Source organism: Pelophylax lessonae, assembly GCF_965119305.1.
Source record: "Pelophylax lessonae genome assembly, chromosome: 12".
Lineage (NCBI taxonomy): Eukaryota > Metazoa > Chordata > Amphibia > Anura > Ranidae > Pelophylax > Pelophylax lessonae.
This window is the reverse complement of record NC_138779.1, coordinates 109,886,901-109,907,944: the sequence shown is the minus strand read 5'-3', so window position 1 is coordinate 109,907,944 and position 21,044 is coordinate 109,886,901. Positions and strand designations below refer to the sequence as shown.

At 44.7% G+C, this 21,044-nt stretch overlaps 1 protein-coding gene across 1 annotated transcript in view; it reads right to left on the bottom strand.

The window, feature by feature from the left end:
* The window catches only part of CACNG8 (calcium voltage-gated channel auxiliary subunit gamma 8), a 169,440-nt gene that overhangs the window by 2,343 nt on the left and 146,053 nt on the right, over positions 1-21,044 (bottom strand). The window contains exon 4 of the mRNA XM_082273920.1: positions 12,237-12,377. Within this exon, the coding sequence (XP_082130046.1) occupies positions 12,237-12,377 (141 nt within the window). The remainder of the gene's footprint in view (positions 1-12,236; positions 12,378-21,044) is intronic.

Sequence of the window (21,044 nt, the reverse complement as noted above, 5' to 3'; positions counted from 1 at the left end):
TTTATTTTTGTGCTGGTAGTTTTCAGCATAGGACTTTGGTGTCCAAAACATGTCAAAATTAAACAGCTTTCAAAAGTCACCCTGAGCTGTATCCTAATCCTTAATCTGACTCTAACACCTAATCCTCACCTGGGCCTGAACTGTAACGCTTAGCCTAGTCCCTAGCATTAAAGGGTATATACAATGTTTTTGTACATATTTTCATTGTTTAACATAATCAGGACTAAAAAAAATATGGTGGTAAATACACTGCTCAAAAAAATTAAAGGAACTCTTTTTAATCAGAGTATAGCATCAAGTCAATTAAACTCCTGGGATATTGATCTGGTCAATTAAGTAGCAGAGGGGGTTGTTAATCATTTTCAGCTGCTTTGGTTTTAATTAAATTAACAACAGGTGCACTAGATGGGCAACAATGAGACAACCTCCAAAACAGGAATGTTTTTTCAGTTGGAGGCCAATGACATTTTTTTCCCCTACTCTTCTTTTCTGACTGTTTTTCACTAGTTTTTCATTTGTCTAGGGTTAGTGTCACTACTGGTAGCATGAGGCCATACCTGGACCCTATAGAGGTTCCACAGGCAGTCCAACTCCTTCACGATGGCACATCAATATGTGCAATTGCAAACAGAAGGTTTGCTGTGTTTCACAGCACAGTCTCAAGAGCATGGAGGAGATTCCTGGAGACAGGCAGTTACTTTAGGAGAGCCAGACCGTGTCTTAGAAGGTCCTTAACCCATCAGCAGGACCAGTATCTGCTCCTTTGTGCAAGGAGGAACAGGATGAGCACTGCCAGAGCCCTACAAAATTACCTCCAGCAGGCCACTGGTGAGAATGTCTCTGACCAAACAATCAAAAACAGACTTCATGAGGGTGGCCTGAGGGCCCAACATCCTCTAGTTGGCCCTGTGCTCACTGCCTAGCTCAATGGAGCTTAATTGCCATTGAACACCAGATTTGGCAGGTCCACCACTGGCGCCCTGTGCTTTTCACAGATGAGAGCAGGTTCACCCTGAGCACATGTGACAGATGTGAAAGGATCTGCAGAAGCCATGGAGAAGGTTATGCTGCCTGTAATATCGTTCAGCATGACTGGTTTGGTGGTGGGTCAGTAATGGTCTAGGGAGGCATATCCATGGAGGGACACACAGACCTCTACAGGCTAGACAATAGCACCCTGACTGCCATTAGGTATTGATATGAAATCCTTGGACCCATTTTCAGACCCTACTCTGTTGCAGTGGGTCCCGGGTTCCTCCTGGTGCATGACAATGCCCGGACTCATCTGGTGAGAGTATGCAGCCAGTTCCTGGAGGATGTAGGAATAATTACCATTGAATGGCTCACCTGACCTAAATCCAATAGAACACCTTTGAGAAAATATGTTTCAGTCAATCCGACGACGCCAGGTTGCACCTCAGTCTGTTCAGGAGCTCAGTGATGCCCTGGTCCAGATCTGGGAGGAAATACCCAAGGACACCATCCACCCTCTCATTAGGAGCATGCCTCGATGTTGTCAGGCATACATACAAGCACGTAGGGGCCACACAAAATACTGAGTACCATTTTGAGTTACTGCAATGAAATTTCAGCAAAATGGACTAGCATGCTGCATCATTTTTTCACTTTGATTTTTGGGGGGGTCTTTGAATTTTCATCAAACAATGTGTAATCCTTTCATTCTTAACATATTACCCAGTCCATATCAGTATAGATATCCAGCATGATATTTTTCCCCATTAAGATCTGATGTGTTTTCAAAGTATTCCTTTAATTTTTGTTAAGCAGTGTATGAAATGTTGCATATAGGGTTGAGCGGACACCTAGATGTCCGTGTTCGACGGGTTCGGCCGAACTTTAAAAAAAAGTCCGGGTCCGTGTCCCGGACTTTTACCGAACTTTTCCCGGACACCGAACCCCATTGAAGTCAATGGGGACCCGAACTTTAAGGCACTAAAATGGCTCTAAAACACCAAAGGAAAGGGCTAGAGTGCTGCAAATGGCAGCAAAACATAATTAAGAGCATGGCAAGTGCTCTGCAAACAAATGTGGATAGGGAAATAACTTAAAACAACAAAAAAAAACAGAAAAATAAAACAATGTTCTTCTTCATCTCTGAAGGACGAGGCCCATATGGAGTAGGAGGGAGGTTGAGGTGGTGGTGGATGTGGCGGTGACATAGGCGTGCGCACAGGGTGTGCTGGGTGTGCCTGGGCACACCCTAATCACCTAGGGCACATAGCATTGCCAGTGAGGAGATGGGAAAGATCTCCCTGGGACCTGCTCTGCTCTATTTCTCCTTGCCTACAGGTACATGGCCCCGATACATTACTCTCCCTGCCGGCAAACACATGCATGTGTATTTCAACTTTGGGGTGCACACCTTAATGCAATAGGCTGCGCACACCTATGGGCGGTGTAGGTGGAAGCGGCGGTGGAGGAGGACCAGGGCCGGATTAACAGCATCATGGGCTTGGTGCTGAGGATTTTGAAGGGCCTTAGGGCCGTGCCTTGCCATGCACCCAGAGGAGGAAGGGTGCAGCCATGCATGCCTAATTCAACATGGGATGCTGTCTCTGAAGCCCATAAACACATCCATGCATCGCCAACTGTCCCTCCTTGTCCGGCCTTCACGCTGTGTGGGGAGGTTCTGAGGGTGCTGCCTGGGGAAGCGAGCATAGAAGCCAGACTTCTGTGTTTACAAGTGACAGAAGAGCGGTAACAGTGAATATGGCCAACCCGGGGCCTATATAAAAGGTAGGGGCCTGGAGCTGCAGCTCCAATAGACCCTACATTAATCTGGCCCTGAGGAGGAGGACGAGGTAGCCAACACTGCTTCTTTTCACAAATTTTAAATGAGGGTACACCCCAAAAGAGTGAGAAAGAGCAAAAATGGAACAATGGGTGGGTAAGGTCGGTATCCATTGCTATTCTGCATAAGGTACGGAAAAGTCCCGTGGGATCCATGCCTGGTTCATTTTAATGAACGTGAGCTTGTCCACATTGTCTCTGGACAGGCGGCTGCGCTTGTCTGTTATAACGCCCCCAGCCGTGCTAAATACCCGTTCAGATAATACACTGGCTGCAGGGCACGCCAGCACCTCCAAGGCGTAAAGGGCAAGCTCAGGCCATGTGCCCAATTTGGAGACCCAGAAGTTGAAGGGGGCAGACCCGTCATTCACTACATGTAGGCGTGTGCACACATACTGCTCCACCATGTTGGTAAAATGCTGCCTCCTGCTAAGACGTTCCATCTGAGCTGCTGGTGCTGCTGTTTGTTGTGGCGTGCTGACAAAGCTTTTCCACATTTCGGCCATGCTAACCCTGCCTTCTGAGGTGCTGGCGGTGCCCTGGTTGCGTTGGCGACCTCCTCCTCCTCCTCCTCTGCCTTGTGCTTCCACTGTGGCCCCGCTGTCAGATGGGAATGCCAGCAGCATGGCGTCTACCAGCGTGCGCTTGTACTCACGCATCTTGCGATCGCGCTCCAGTGAGTGAATTAAGGACGGTACGTTGTCCTTGTAACGGGGATCCAGCAGCGTGGCCACCCAGTAATCAGCACAAGTTAGAATGTGGGCAACTCGGCGGTCGTTGTGGAGACACTGCAGCATGTAATCGCTCATGTGTGCCAGGCTGCCCAGAGGCGACGAAAGGCTGTCCTCTGTGGGAGGTGTATGGTCCGTGTCCTCTGTATCCCCCCAGCCACGCACCAGTGATGGCCATGAGCTGGCCTGGGTGCCACCCTGCTGTGAACATGGTTCCATCTCCTCCTCCAGCTCCTCCTCCTCCTCATCCTCCTCATCCTCCAGAACTGTGCCCCTGCTGGACAATTGCGTCCCTGGCGTTTGCGTGTGCAGGAACCCACCCTCGGAGCCCCTTGCGAATGACTGCCCTGAAAGCCTTGGAAATGTTACCTCTTCATCCTCCTCCTCCTCCTCATCCTGTGCCACATCCTCTTCCATCATCGCCCGAATTGTTTTTTCAAGGAGGCATAGAAGTGGGATAGTTAAGCTGAGAACGGCGTCATTGCCACTGGCCATGTTGGTGGAGTACTCAAAACAGCGCAACAAGGCACACAGGTCTCGCATGGAGGCCCAGTTATTGGTGGTGAAGTGGTGCTGTTCCGCAGAGCGACTCACGCGTGCGTGCTGCAGCTGAAACTCCACTATGGCCTGCTGCTGCTCGCACAGTCTTTCCAGCATGTGCAAGGTGGAGTTCCACCTTGTGGGCACGTCACATATGAGGCGGTGAGCGGGAAGGCCGAAGTTACGCTGCAGCGCTGCCAGGCGAGCAGCAGCAGGGTGAGAACGCCGAAAGTGCGCACAAACGGCCCGCACTTTCTGCAGCAGCTCTGACTTATCGGGGTAGTTTTTAAGGAACCTCTGCACCACCAAATTCAGCACATGCGCCAGGCAAGGGATGTGCGTCAAACCGGCTAGGCCCAGAGCTGCTATGAGATTTCGCCCGTTATCGCACACCACCAGGCCGGGCTTGAGGCTCGCTGGCAGCAACCACTCATTTGTCTGCTGTTCCATGCTCCTCCACAACTCCTGCGCGGTGTGTGGTTTGTCCCCCAAACAGGCAAGTTGTAAAACTGCCTGCTGTCGTTTACCCCTGGCCGTGCTGAAGTTGGTGGTGAAGGTGTTACGCTGTCCGGATGAGGAGGCGGTAGAGGATGAGGAAGCGGAGTAGGAGGAGTTAGGAACAGGAGGCAAACTGAAGCGCCCTGCAATCCTCGGTGGTGGAAGGACATGCGCCAAATTGCTATCCGCCTCAGGCCCATACGCCACTGCATTTACCCAGTGTGCCGTTAGGGAGATATAACGCCCCTGACCGTGCTTACTGGTCCACGTATCCGTAGTTAGGTGGACCTTGGCACAGATGGCGTTGCGCAGTGCACACCTGATTTTTTCCCCCACTTGGTTGTGCAGGGAAGGGATGGCTTGCCTGGAAAAGTAGTGGCGGCTGGGCACGACGTACTGTGGGACAGCCACCGACATAAGGTTTTTAAAACTGTGCGTCTCCACCAGACGGAATGACAGCATTTCAAAGGCCAATAATTTTGAAATGCTGGCATTCAGGGCCAGGGATCGCGGGTGGGTAGGGGGGTACTTCCTCTTCCTCTCAAGTGTTTGGGAGATGGAAAGCTGAACGCTTCCACGGGACATTGTGGAGATGGTTGTTGGTGACCCAGGTGGTGGTGTTGCTGACAGATCGTCTGTTTGCGGGGTGGCAGGTGCCGGTATCACTACAGATGTGGCTGGAGCGGCCGAGACTGCAGCAGAAGAGGAAGCAGGATGAGCCAGAGACGTTTCTTGGTTTTGAAGGTGTGTACTCCACTGCAGCTCGTGCTTTGCACTTAGATGCCTGATCATGCAGGTTGTGCTCAGGTTGAGAAGGTTCATGCCTCGCTTCAAGCTCTGATTGCACAGGGTGCAAACCACTCGTGTCCTGTCATCAGCACATTTTCTAAAGAACTTCCACGCTAGAGAACTCCTTTGAGCTGACTTTGGTGCGCTCGTTCCCTTGCTGCGTTGGGCAGTAGCGGGTGTAGTGTCTAGGGCACGGCCGCTCCGCTTCTGCACCCTGCTCCCTCTTCTGCTGTGCTGGTGGCTCTGTGCGACCACCGCCTCTTCCTCCAAACCACTCAGTTCACCTGCATGACGTTCATTCCATGTGGGGTCGAGGACCTCATCGTCCTCCACATCATCTTCCACCCAGTCTTCACCCCTGCCCTCCTTGTCGGTCTCCACAATGCTGAACGCCGCAGCAGTTGGCACCTGCGTTTCGTCATCATCGGAGACGTGCTGCGATGATCCTTGCATGTACTCATCTTGAGGAATAAGTGGTTGGGCATCGCTGCACTCAATCTCTTCCACTTCTGGGGCAGGGCTAGGTGGATGGCCCTGGGAAACCCTGCTGACAGAGTCCTCAAAAAGAATAAGAGACTGCTGTATGGCTTGGGGCTCAGACTGCTGGCCTGATTTGCAAGGGGGTGAGGTGAAAGACGGTTGGACATTGGCTGCAGGTGCCAACTCTGACCTTTCTGCAGTAGACTGGGTGGGAGACAATGTGAAGGAACTGGAGGCACTGTCAGCAGCAAACCAATCTACTATCGCCTCAACTTGTTCTGGCCTCATCACTTCTAGGGGCGTTTGATGCCCTACCAAATACTGATGCAGGTTCTGTCGCCTACTCACACTTGAGGAAGGTGTTTCACTTGTGCGTGTAGCTGGCACAGATCGACCATGTCCTCTCCTTGCAACAGGAGCTCTACCAGCAGCACCACGACCCAGGCCACGGCCCTTATTTGACGGTCTCCTCATATTTCTGTAATTTAAGATCTTGCCCTAGAAAGGTTTTTATTGAATAGCGGAATAGAAAATATGATCCAAAAAAAGTGTATGTATATCACACGTACACAACCACACTAGGCCCCAATTACTATTGTTTGTACCCCTAAAAGGCTAGATGAGGAGTAGGGGGAGTATGGAACAGGCAGCACCCTCAAACCTTCAGAAGTATGAGATGAACCCCAACAACTTGGAAAGGTGGATCTCTCTCACACGTACCGACACAGACTATCCCGCAATTCAATTGATCCTCAAAGGTTTTTATTGAATAGCGGAATAGGAAATATGATCAAAAAAAGTGTATGTATCTCGCACGTACACAACCACACTAGGCCCCAATTACTATTGTTTGTACCCCTAAAAGGCTAGATGAGGAGTAGGGGGGGTATGGAACAGGCAGCACCCTCAAACCTTCAGAAGTATGAGATGAACCCCAACAACTTGGAAAGGTGGATCTCTCTCACACGTACCGACACAGACTATCCCGCAATTCAATTGATCCCCAAAGGTTTTTATTGAATAGCGGAATAGGAAATATGATCAAAAAAAGTGTATGTATCTCACACGTACAGAAACACACTAGGCCCCAATTACTATTGTTTGTACACCTAAAAGGATGGATGAGGAGGAGGAGGAGTATGGAACAGGCAGCACCCTCAAAGCTTCAGAAGTATGAGATGAACCCCAAAAACTTGGAAAGGTGGATCTCACACGTACCGACACAGACTATTCCGCAATTTAATTGATCCCCAAAGGTTTTTATTGAATAGCGGAATAGGAAATATGATCAAAAAATGTGTATGTATCTCACACGTACAGAAGCACACTAGGCCCCAATTACTATTGTTTGTACACCTAAAAGGATGGATGAGGAGGAGGAGGAGTATGGAACAGGCAGCACCCTCAAAGCTTCAGAAGTATGAGATGAACCCCAAAAACTTGGAAAGGTGGATCTCACACGTACCGACACAGACTATCCCGCAATTTAATTGATCCCCAAAGGTTTTTATTGAATAGCGGAATAGGAAATATGATCAAAAAATGTGTATGTATCTCACACGTACAGAAGCACACTAGGCCCCAATTACTATTGTTTGTACACCTAAAAGGATGGATGAGGAGGAGGAGGAGTATGGAACAGGCAGCACCCTCAAAGCTTCAGAAGTATGAGATGAACCCCAAAAACTTGGAAAGGTGGATCTCACACGTACCGACACAGACTATCCCGCAATTTAATTGATCCCCAAAGGTTTTTATTGAATAGCGGAATAGGAAATATGATCAAAAAATTTGTATGTATCTCACACGTACAGAAGCACACTAGGCCCCAATTACTATTGTTTGTACACCTAAAAGGATGGATGAGGAGGAGGAGGAGTATGGAACAGGCAGCACCCTCAAAGCTTCAGAAGTATGAGATGAACCCCAACAACTTGGAAAGGTGGATCTCTCTCACACGTACCAACACAGACTATCCCCCAATTTAACTGATCCCCAGAGGTTTTTGATTAAATAGCGGAATAGAAAATATGATCCCAAAAAAGTGTATGTATATCACACGTACACAACCACACTAGGCCCCAATTACTATTGTTTGTACCCCTAAAAGGCTAGGAGTAGGGGGAGTATGGAACAGGCAGCACCCTCAAACCTTCAGAAGTATGAGATGAACCCCAACAACTTGGAAAGGTGGATCTCTCTCACACGTACCAACACAGACTATCCCCCAATTTAACTGATCCCCAAAGGTTTTTGATTAAATAGCGGAATAGAAAATATGATCCCAAAAAAGTGTATGTATATCACACGTACACAACCACACTAGGCCCCAATTACTATTGTTTGTACCCCTAAAAGGCTAGGAGTAGGGGGAGTATGGAACAGGCAGCACCCTCAAACCTTCAGAAGTATGAGATGAACCCCAACAACTTGGAAAGGTGGATCTCTCTCACACGTACCAACACAGACTATCCCCCAATTTAACTGATCCCCAGAGGTTTTTGATTAAATAGCGGAATAGAAAATATGATCCCAAAAAAGTGTATGTATATCACACGTACACAACCACACTAGGCCCCAATTACTATTGTTTGTACCCCTAAAAGGCTAGGAGTAGGGGGGAGTATGGAACAGGCAGCACCCTCAAACCTTCAGAAGTATGAGATGAACCCCAACAACTTGGAAAGGTGGATCTCTCTCACACGTACCAACACAGACTATCCCCCAATTTAACTGATCCCCAGAGGTTTTTGATTAAATAGCGGAATAGAAAATATGATCCCAAAAAAGTGTATGTATATCACACGTACACAACCACACTAGGCCCCAATTACTATTGTTTGTACCCCTAAAAGGCTAGATGAGGAGTAGGGGGAGTATGGAACAGGCAGCACCCTCAAACCTTCAGTATGAGATTGTGTTCACTGTACCCCACAAAGATTGAGTTCACTGCACCCCACAATGATTGTGTTCACTGCACCCCACAAAGATTGTGTTCACTGCACCTCACAAAGATTGTGTTCACTGTACCCCCCAAAGATTGTGTTCACTGCACCCCACAAAGATTCTGTTCACTGTACCCCACAAAGATTGTGTTCACTGCACCCCAAAAAGATTGTGTTCACTGCACCCCAAAAAGGATGTTGTTCACTGCACCCCAAAAAGGATGTTGTTCACTCCACCCCAAAAAGATTGTGTTCACTGCACCCCACAAAGATTGTGTTCACTGCACCCCAAAAAGATTGTGTTCACTGCACCCCAAAAATGATTTTGTTCACTGCACCCCAAAAAGGATTTTGTTCACTGCACCCCAAAAAGGATGTTGTTCACTCCACCCCAAAAAGATTGTGTTCACTGCACCCCAAAAAGATTGTGTTCACTGCACCCCACAAAGGATTTTGTTCACTGCACCCCAAAAAGATTGTGTTCACTGCACCCCAAAAAGGATGTTGTTCACTGCACCCCAAAAAGGATTTTGTTCACTGCACCCCAAAAAGATTGTGTTCACTGCACCCCACAAAGGATTTTGTTCACTGCACCCCACAAAGATTGTGTTCACTGCACACCAAAAAGGATTGTGTTCACTGCACCCCAAAAAGATTTTGTTCACTGCACCCCAAAAAGATTGTGTTCACTGCAGCCCAAAAAGATTGTGTTCACTGCAGCCCAAAAAGATTGTGTTCACTGCAGCCCAAAAAGATTGTGTTCACTGCAGCCCAAAAAGATTGTGTTCACTGCAGCTCACACACAGAAAAATGGATGTGGATCACTGACACCTGCCTATCTCCAATCCCACACCACACAGCAATATCGATTGTAGTTTGTAGAACACAGTTTCCCTAAAATTCAGCAGACTCTGTCCCTAACAGGATTGAGAAGAGATCGTAGATCAGGATTGAGTGCAGATTCACCCCACCCCCCACACAGCAATATCGATTGTAGTTTGTAGAACACAGTTTCCCTAAAATTCAGCAGACTCTGTCCCTAACAGGATTGAGAAGAGATCGTAGATCAGGATTGAGTGCAGATTCACCCCACCCCCCACACAGCAATATCGATTGTAGTTTGTAGAACACAGTTTCCCTAAAATTCAGCAGACTCTGTCCCTAACAGGATTGAGAAGAGATCGTAGATCAGGATTGAGTGCAGATTCACCCCACCCCCCACACAGCAATATCGATTGTAGTTTGTAGAAGACACTGACCCTATATAATTCAGCAGACTCTATCCCTAAAATGCCTACAACTCGCCCTGCCTAAACACTCCGACCTGTCCCTCAATTCTATCCGGACACAAATGGTTTTTTCCTGCCTATCTTTCCCTAATCAGCAGCCAGCACGTTGATGTGTGCTCTGTCCCTGAATCTAAGCAGCATAATGACGCCGCTGCGGCTGCCTCGAACTTATAAAGACTTGGTCACATGCTTCAGACGGCCAATCACAGCTACTGAGACATTTGCAGGCATGGCTGGGATGGCTTAAGGCACACCAGTTAAACGATTGTTGATTGGCTGTTGAAAGCCCGCCATGAAAAGAGCGCCAAAGCATGCAAAACCCGGAAATAAAACGACCGAACACGGATTTTTACCCGAACATACAGTAAAGTGTCCGTGTCCGTGTTCGGGTACAAAAAATCCAATTATTCGGTACGAACACGAATAATACAGTCCGTGTTCGCTCAACACTAGTTGCATATAAATATACAGAGGTTGATGTTCTAAAGGCAAATATACTGTGCACTGCAAGTGCAGTTGATCTACATCTGAGGGAAAGCTCTGAAATGAAGGGAAGCTCTACTGATTTCTATCATCCAATCATGTCCATCTGGAGGGCCTTATACCCTCCAGATGGAGCAACAGGAAAGTGAAGAGAAGGTATGTACAACTGGTGTGGTGAACATTAAAGTGAACTTGTTGCTTCTCCCTGCATGGAAAAAATCCAGCTCACTAAAATCTCATATAAACTTTAATATGTCAATGTAATCTCGATAATTTTTAAATATCCAGCTTTAATTACATTACAGCTAGTGATCCTGCCATAAAAAGTCCTTGTTTAGACACTTCCTGTGACAACTGTCCCCCATTGTAATCCTGCATTGTCACCCTGTCACATGCTCCCCTGGTGGAGACCATAAGTGGCTGTTCTGATACACAGCCTGTAAAGGTATGACCCATCATCAGAAAGTCGGTCCAAAGCAAAAATGTGCAGGCAATGCTGGAGTCTCTGCAAATAGACAGGATGCGGCTGATTTACTAAAACTGGAGAGTGCAAAATCTGGTGCAGCTGTGCATAGAAACCAATCAGCTTCCAGGTTTTCTTGTGAAAGGTTAATTGAACCAGCTGAAGTTAGAAGCTGATTGGCTACCATGCACAGCTGCACCAGATTTTGTGCTCTCCAATTTTAGTAATTCAACCAGGATGTGTCTGAAAGAGGCTGAAGAAGATCAGCTGCACTGAGATGTAACAAGGGGAAAAAAAAGGAGAAAATCATGTTTTAGAGAAAAAAAAAAATCATGAAAGATATTTATGGCATAAAGTGCTTTGGTAAAACTAAATTTCATGCAGATTAATTTGAGATCTACTTTAACTTAACCCTTACACTAAGCCCTTAATATTTAACTGGAACCTCAAAACATTGCGTATGACTTAACATTACCGATTCTATAAACTCTATTCCTAACTATTAACTTCAAAGTGTATGTAACGTCAAAAGTATTTTGTTTTAGTTTTGGATAGAGTATGGATGTGTTAAAATGGCTTTCAAGTTTTTATTGTGGTCTGTGTCCCTGCTGGAGAGATTTGCCATATCTATTAGGAAAAATCAGCATTGCCTCTGGGAATAAAAGTGATGGGAAATTCAATATGTTAGAGCTGTTATAGCAACAGGAATAGAGAACAAATCTTTTATTTTCAATAGGAATGAGATAGGGATGGACTTTATTCGAGGTGTTGTATTTTTTATGACACCATTCTCCACCCAATACTTAGCTATTTAATGTTGGCCTTTTCTTTCACAAACTTTACTGTCATTCTTTAATAAATATGAACATAAACCTTTAGGCTAAAAAGGCAGAACACAATTGTCAGTTATTCGTATGTGAAGAATAGATTTTGAAACCATGATTTGGAATTTAAAAACTGTAGTAGGAAATAAAGTCTCATAGACAATGTACTGTTTGTACATTCAGTATGATAGACTAGCCAATATATACAGTTTGATATAGTTTCATCCCCCATGAAGCGTTAAAGAGGTAAACACAACAATGAGCTATAATGTAGACTGTAAGCTCTAATGAAGCTCATGTTATAAAAAAAACTGTTTTGAACACTCACGATTGTTATTTTTGCTGGTGTTCTTCTGTAATGATCTAAAAAGGTTTTTTCTTACCTGCAGCAACAAATAGAATTCCAGCTCCTAGGATGATGTTGCGCTTGGATTTGTAAACACGACTGGCAGCAACACAAAGGCCCCCAAGTAGCAGGAGCATGGCACTAAGGATAGGGAAGATGCTTGAGGCACGAACCACACCTGGGTATCAAAAGAAAGGAAAAATAGATGACTTAATAAAAGTCTATAGATATCAGCTGGTTTAAATTCCTTGCTACATAGAATGAATAAACCTCAAATTGTAGTTGGAAATTTCATTCACAAGGCCAAATGTATTTTAATACAGTCTCTAGAAGCATGGCCTTCGAAACCTTCTTGAAGAACTGTCGCTTGTTTTATGGGTGCTAAAGAAGAGGTTGCAATGCTGGTTTCACCAATTGTTTTTTAGTTGTTAATCATATGGGTGTATTAAGAACCAAACAACAGGCAAGACGGGTCTTCAAAAGTCTGAGAAGTAAGTGCATACCCATGCTGGGCTTTCTCTGGGATACAAAAGCTGAGCATCAACCTGTCAATCCTAGAGCAATGCTACAGATCTTTGCACTCAAATCATCCTCTACACAATTCAAAATATAGAAAATTGTTAAAAGAAAGACAAAAAGAGTCAAGATATTTTCCATTGGGTTGATTAACTAAAGGCGAATAGTGCAAAAAAAAGTGCTGTCAATGTCCAAAAAAGCCAAATGCTTTATTGTTACAATTTAAAATATAGAGACAATATCATAGCATACACACAGGAATAGAACTGTTAATGATTTTCATGCCTGAATACCACCATACACATTAATGTGTTAAAACTAAACACACATACTGTAGGATAAGCAACGCCTATAAATATATATATGACACAATGTCATGTCATATTCTCAGCAGTATAAGAAACAAACAAAATACATCAAATAAAAATATGCAGCATATGTACTGACTGAAATAGGTGCATTAAAACAGGGGATGAGAATCACTGGTCTGCAAGAGGGATTAGCATCAAATTAATCATAGCAGTGGGTTAAATCCAACTCAAAATTTAATCCACCAGGAATCCTGGTCCGCAAATGTCTGGACAAATTCTCAGTTGCCTGGCTCTTTACAGCAGTTAACTCCCATCCATGACACTCATTAACCTCCCTGGCGGTATGATTATGTCAGGAATTACATACCAAAAGCGGTACAATTCTTTTCATGGAAATTTGGCGTTATGTATTATAGGCCTACAATTCTTAGTAATTACTGACTTAAACCTGACCAAAATAAGACTCTAGTAGACATCCCAGATAAGATAAATTTGAAACACAAACGCATGAATTATAATCGAATCAATAATATTATTTTATTTTTTAATATATAATATATATAATAAAATTATATTGATTAGATTATAATTCATGCATTATATATAGATATATGTGTGTGTGCATATATATATATATATATATATACACATATATATATATATATATATATATATATATATATGCATACATACATATATATGCATATATATATATATATATATATATATACCGGTATATATATATATATATGCGCATATATATATATATATATATATATATATATGCATGCATATATATATATATATATATATGCATATATATATATATATATATATACAATATAAAATGTGTTTTGTGTTTTGTGCAACGTTTTTTTTTTTTTTTTTTTTAATTTCCCTCCCTAGTTCCGCTCCCATGCAGCATTGCTGCTGCAGGGAACGGAACTAGGAAGTGATCAGACCGACGGAGGGACGGAGGAGCGGCGGGACTCTCGGCTGGCGATCTCAGCAATGAGAGATCATCGCTGGATCGCCAGGATAAGGTAAGAGATCACCGCTGCGCTCTCTGCAATCCACCCCGAGCGTGACTCGGGGTTACCGATCCTGATATGAAAAATCAACCCCGAGTCACGCTCGGTATTACCGCTAAGGAGGTTAAAGTGTCGAGCCACATTAGTAGAGTGATGCTGCTCTATACTCTAGAGGTGATTGTGTCAGCGATCCCTTACCCTTCTTGTAGTACTTCCCAAATATTGGTTTGTAAAGAAAAGCCGAGCTAGATTTGAGAATGAAAATATTCTGACTGACAGATAGCAAATGAACATGTAATAAAAACGTCCAAACATATGACACAAAGTGTGCCTAAAAGTCCAATTGGAAAAGTCCCAATGTAAAGGAGGTCCAGTATAGAGTGCAGTATAGAGAAATTGAATCCACCACCAAAAAGTGTGGCATGCTGAGATTAAGCTATGCGCTTACCAGATTGATAAAGATAACAGCACCGAACTTAATATGGACCTTAATGGACAAGTTCCAATGCGTAATTCCTCTCCTGAATGATCACTCAATGGGCAGGGAACCGCTCTATCCAGCATACACCAATAGTCGCCTCATCCGAATCACCAAGCAAACAGGGAATATGCAAGAGAAGGGCCACAATAATGTAGTATGCTAAAACAGTTTATTGTAGAACAAAGTGTTACACTCACATTAACGAAGATTCAAAAGCGCTTGTCGGCTAACAATTCCGTGAACCGCCGCCGCCCGACTTCCTGGTACACCGTGGTGACATCAGCACGGGAAGGAGCATAGCTTAATCTCACTGGCGGAGGAAGGAGTGATTAAGGTCCATATTAAGTTCGGTGCTGTTATCTTTATCAATCTGGTAAGCGCATAGCTTAATCTCAGCATGCCACACTTTTTGGTGGTGGATTCAATTTCTCTATACTGCACTCTATTTACATTGGGACTTTTCCAATTGGACTTTTAGGCACACTTTGTGTCATATGTTTGGACGTTTTTATTACATGTTCATTTGCTATCTGTCAGTCAGAATATTTTCATTCTCAAATCTAGCACGGCTTTTCTTTACAAATCTTGTATATAGTTTTCCAACTACAGCTGCTGCTTAAATTATTGGTCATTTACGGATACATCATTGTAAGTTTAGTGCTTAGCGCGGTTATTTATATTTTTACTTCCCAAATATTGGATGGACAAATTTGACAGGTAATGACATAAATGATGTATTGTGTATTGCAACTCAAAAATAGGTTAGTAAGCGTGGACTGACCTGGAGCGGTGTAAAGCCCCGTACACACGATCAGATTATCGAACGATCTGTCGTCCATTTTTTGTGGCATGCTAGTCTGATGTGGAAAGTGAAGAGGTTATTTTCATACAAATTTTTCCGTACGACAGAATTCTACTTCAGAAGTGATGTCATGTGTTGGATTGCTTTGTATGTGTTCTTTCGTCTCTGAGCATGCCCAGTCTTGCTCTTAAGATTTTTTTCCATCAAAATCTGTACTAATGAGATGAAAATCGGACGTTGTTTTGACAGACGACAAAAATTATATAGCCAGCACATCAGGATTTTGTCGGCCGAAAAGTCGGAGTCAGCTGTCGAAAGCACCATACTAACAATCCGAAAATCAGCAGATCGGTCGTAGGACGAAATTTCCCTTCAGATTTTCTTATAGTGTGTACGGGCCTTAACTCTTCAAGGTTGTTCACTTTCTAAAGGATATTTCTCTTAACTTAGTGAATGAGGTGACGCTCTGTTGACTTTCACCATCCAATCATGTGCAAGAGTAGCCCTGGTACGGGGCACACTCTGCCCACTGCCACATGGACCAGGATGTTATATAGAATGCTGCAGCTGTTCATACAAACAGTTTCTCTCCCTCTGTCTGGAAGCCAGTGAGCAGAGGAGTGACTGTGCAAGGAGAGGAGGAAAAGGAGGGAGCTGACTAAAGAACATTTTGGCAGGGCTGATATTGCAGGCACAGTGATCTTTAGGAGAGCCCCAGGGAACAGGGGACACTGTGACTGGCTGCTGTGCAGTCCAGGAGAGGCTGCTGTGAGCCATCTGGAACTAAGAGGGATGTATTCCCTAGGAAATAGCCTCTATCAAGCCATGTACCGGATGGGACTACAAATCCCAGGAGAACAGAGAGGAGGAGGAAAAAGGAAAGTGAAGCCCCTGACTTGGGGCAGTCTCACTTGGGAAATGAGAGGTGACTACTGGAGAGCTCTTCTGAGTTGGTGACACTGCCTGTGGTGAGTGCTTGTTGCTGTGTAAAGAGACTGGGTTGCCACATCTGCATGAAGGGCACAGCTGTTGCAGAGATCCAGCAAAAACAAAAATAAATATACTGGCGCAAAGAGAATTTGTGCTTGTCCCTGTGAGCGATAGGACAGGGCGGGTGACCAAGAACAAATTGTATCATACATTAATGTATGTGTGATCATATAAACATGACAAGTCTGATGCAACAGGTATGAGTTCATAAGGAAAAAGTGCATCACAATCCATCAATGTATGGCAAGTCTTATGCAATAATTATTGTTGTGTTGATAGGAGATAAGTGCTGGCTCATGTGATGGCTGCTCTATGTTCAAGCAAGAAGGGGCTTGTTCAGTAGCTGGAGGAAAACAAAACGCGCCATCTGAGTGCAGCATAAGGTGTTTATTAGGGCAAAAGAAACGTAGTTACTCACACTTTAATACAGAGTGTGCTTTTGGCTCAAATGATCAGTCCTAATGTGTGAATCCCTTGGGAGAAAGGATGGCCTCTGCGGCTCCTGCTCCTTGGACGTGGCTGATGGGCGTCAGCCTCTCCGGGGCTCAGCAGACTGTCCGGCAGCTTCTGTTTTTCTCCAGAAGAGATCCAGCAGCCTTTAGAAAAGGGACATAGCTATTTCCATGAGGGATCGTCACCACATTGTCCTGAGTCACTGCCAATTTTACTGGTTTCTGATGCCAGATAGCAGAAGAAGGCCTTATTACAGATTGCATGGGGGTGAGAGACCATGGGGCCACAACTTTAATATGCATTTCACAGACTTGGCTTTGTGGTAGGAGGCTGTTGGCCACAATTTCCTTACCCATTTCTTAAAGGTACAGTGTCCCCTTACCTTGGGATACAATTTGGGTATTTACCCCATGTACCATGGAATACCCTGAAACCTTAGTGCTCCAATTCAGGTACTCTGGGCATAAATGATTTATAGCATGTAGGCCATTGTAGTCTGTTTTCTTCTCTGAAGGTGACGCTCAACCGCAGTGGCAGTGCAAAGGGAGAGAAAGTCAGAAGGAACATGGTTCCTCTATGGTTTTCTGGTTCACTGGGGCAATGATCTGGTTGGATCCTGACAGCCCATGTGACTCTGATGGCCATCTTGGGTTAGGCAGAGTCTATTTAAGACCCCGGCTCCCAGGTTTGGTGCATTTTTAGCATGTGGATAGCGTAGGGACAAGTTACCCATCTGTCAAGGACAGTATTAGCGGTAGGGAAAGTTTAGGTATCTGCTCCTCTTCCTGGAAACCTCCCTACTTGTGCTCAGGCCTGCCAGGCCCCATTCCGCTCCTCCAGACAGACGCTGTATTCTTGGCTGAGATCTGCTCTGCTGCGTGCTGTTGTCATCTGTGAGTGTTCTAAGTTGGGCTTCCTTCCAGTGGGCTTGTTGTAAACCGTTTTTCCTTAACTTCAATGTAAGTTCTTTCCATTGCATCTGGACTGAGGGTGTGTTATTGCCACTGCACCTATGTACAAGTACACTTGCCAGTGGGAGGGATTTGAAGAGACTGGAGAACATGTTAGCTATTAGTACCATCACTTTGGCTAGGACCTCTCTAGATGCTAGGTTCCAGTACAGAGGACTGAAGGCAGTTGTAGGGTCAATAGCGACAGTAGGTCAACAACATCAATTGGCGGGTCTGTGCGGGAGAACAGCAGACCAAACAGAAATAAACAAAACCGCCAATCACGTTTAACTTCCGTAAAACTAAGAGGGGTATATGCTAATGCCAGGAGCCTAGCTAATAAGATGGATGAGTTGGACATGTTAGTACATGAGGAGGACATAGACCTTGTGGGAATAACGGAGACTTGGTTCGACCCCTCACATGACTGGCTGGCCAATATCCAGGGGTATTCGGTGTACCGGAAGGACAGGGTTGGTAAAAGAGGGGGAGGGGTATGTCTCTATGTCAAGAACAATATAAAGGTGCTAGAAAGGAGTGACATTACGGATGGGATGAGCATGGATTTAGAATCTGTGTGGGTTGAACTCGATAGGGAAGAAGATAAGGGAAAAGTAGTTGTGGGGGTTTGCTATAGGCCACCTAACCAAGGGGAGGAGGTAGAGCTGGAATTTTTAGCACTAATAGGTAAAGCGGCAAAACTAGGATCAGTCATCATATTGGGGGACTTCAATTATCCCGACATTGACTGGGAAGAGGGGACTGCACACTCGCATAAGGCCCGGCTATTCACGGAAACCTTACAGGATAACTACATGTCGCAGTTGGTGGATTCCCCTACTAGAGAGAATGCTATCCTGGATCTATTGATCACTAATGACCCAGACATAATCTCGGAGGTAGGAGTCCAGGACAACCTGGGCTCTAGCGATCACAGGATGATCACATTTAGTATAAATAACAATATAAAAAGGCAAGTGGGGAACATAAGAACCCTAAACTTCAGAAGGGCAGACTTTCCAAAATTGTACTCATTGATGGAAAGGGTAAACTGGGACCAAACCCTGGGATCACTGACCACAGAGGAAAAATGGGAATGCTTTAGAACAATATTAAGCAAAGGCATCTTGCAGTGCATTCCTATGGGGAATAAATTTAGAAGAGACAAAGCCAAACCTGGCTGGCTAAACCGTAACGTTAAAAAACTTATTAGGGGAAAAAAATTGGCCTTCAAGAAATATAAATCAGAGGGCACCGTATCGGCCTTCCAGCAATACAAGGAGGAAAATAAGAAGTGTAAACACGAAATCAAGATGGCTAAAATCAACTTTGAGAGACAAATAGCGGAGGATAGTAAAAAAAACCCAAAGAAATTCTTTAAATATATCAACAGCAAAAAAACTAGGGCAGAGCATATTGCACACATAATTAGCGATGATGGGAGGATGGTTACAGAGGACACTGAAAAAGCAACCGTGCTGAATTCTTTTTTCTCGTCAGTCTTTACGCAGGAAAAGGAAGGGTACACTGACCATGACTGTATGGTTAGTAGTAATACACAGGACTTGCCACTATGGCTAACAGAGGGGGAAATCAGGGAAAGACTGGATAAACTTAACACAAACAAATCACCAGGCCCGGATGGCGTACATCCGAGAGTGCTCAAGGAACTCAGTATGGTTATATCTAGACCACTGTTCCTGATCTTTGCTGACAGTATTAGGACAGGAGATGTACCAGGGGATTGGAGGAAGGCTAACGTGATTCCGATATTCAAAAAGGGCCAGAGACATATCCCGGGAAATTATAGGCCTGTCAGTCTGACATCAATAATATGTAAACTTTTGGAGGGGATGATAAGGGACTATATCGTAGAGTATGCTAAAGACAACAACATCATCAGTAGTAACCAGCACGGGTTTACAAATGGGCGATCTTGTCAAACCAATCTCTTAGCATTCTACGAGGAAGTGAGCTGTGAGCTAGATAGGGGGAGACCAGTGGATGTGGTGTACTTGGATTTCGCTAAGGCGTTTGATACAGTTCCCCACAAGCGCTTAATTTATAAAATAAGGTCTGCAGGTATCGACAGCAGGGTTTGCTCTTGGATACGGAATTGGCTAAAAGGCCGTGTCCAAAGGGTAGTAATAAACAGCGCATACTCAGACTGGTCTGAGGTAGTAAGCGGGGTGCCCCAGGGCTCAGTCCTGGGACCAACCTTGTTCAATTTATTCATAAACAGCATTGAGGACGGGATCAGTAGTTCGTTATCAGTTTTTGCAGATGACACAAAATTGGCCAGGGCAATAACTGCACAGCATGAAGCAGATATCCTACAGAATGACCTGGACAAAATTACGGAGTGGGCAACGACATGGCAAATGAGGTTTAATGTGGAGAAGTGTAAGGTTTTGCACTTGGGGACCAAAAACATAAAAACACAATACACGTTAGGAGGGGAACCCTTGGGGGAATCAAAAATGGAGAAGGATCTGGGAGTCTTAGTTGATGATAGATTAGGCAACAGCATGCAATGCCAAGCGGCAGCTTCCAAAGCCAACAGAATATTAGCATGCATAAAGAAAGGGATGTATTCCAGAGATAAGACTATAATCCTTCCACTTTATAAAACTCTGGTCCGACCGCATCTGGAGTATTCTGTCCAGTTCTGGTCGCCAGTCCTCAGGAGGGATGTGTTGGAGCTGGAGAAAGTCCAGAGAAGGGCAACTAAACTGATTAGGGGGTTGGAGGACCTTACCTATGAAGAGCGGCTGCAATCGCTCGATTTATTTTCCCTGGAGAAAAGACGTCTGAGAGGGGACATGATAGCAATTTATAAATATCTTAATGGGGATCTCAGCTTAGAAGAAAAGCTGTTCATTCGAAGGAATTGCATGAGGACTCGAGGACATACAATGCGATTAGAGGAGAAGCGTTTTAACCTCAGGCAACGTGGGGGGTTCTTTACTGTTAGGGCTACAAGATTGTGGAATTGTCTACCACAAGAGGTGGTTTCTGCGGGTAGTATGGTGACTTTCAAAAGACTCTTAGACTTACATCTCAAGGATCAGGAGATTGAGGGCTATGTTAGATGATTACAGTCACACACACCTACACAGGTTGAACTGGATGGACTATTGTCTTTATTCAACCTCACCAACTATGTAACTATGTAACTATGTAAGATACGTGGTCTTAATATTTTTTTTGTATTGTGAAAAACTGATTTACCCTGTACCTGTTCATTACTATTGGCAATTTCTATTGTTGCCTTGTTGGAAGTGTAGCACAAATAAACCCTACTTCTTTAG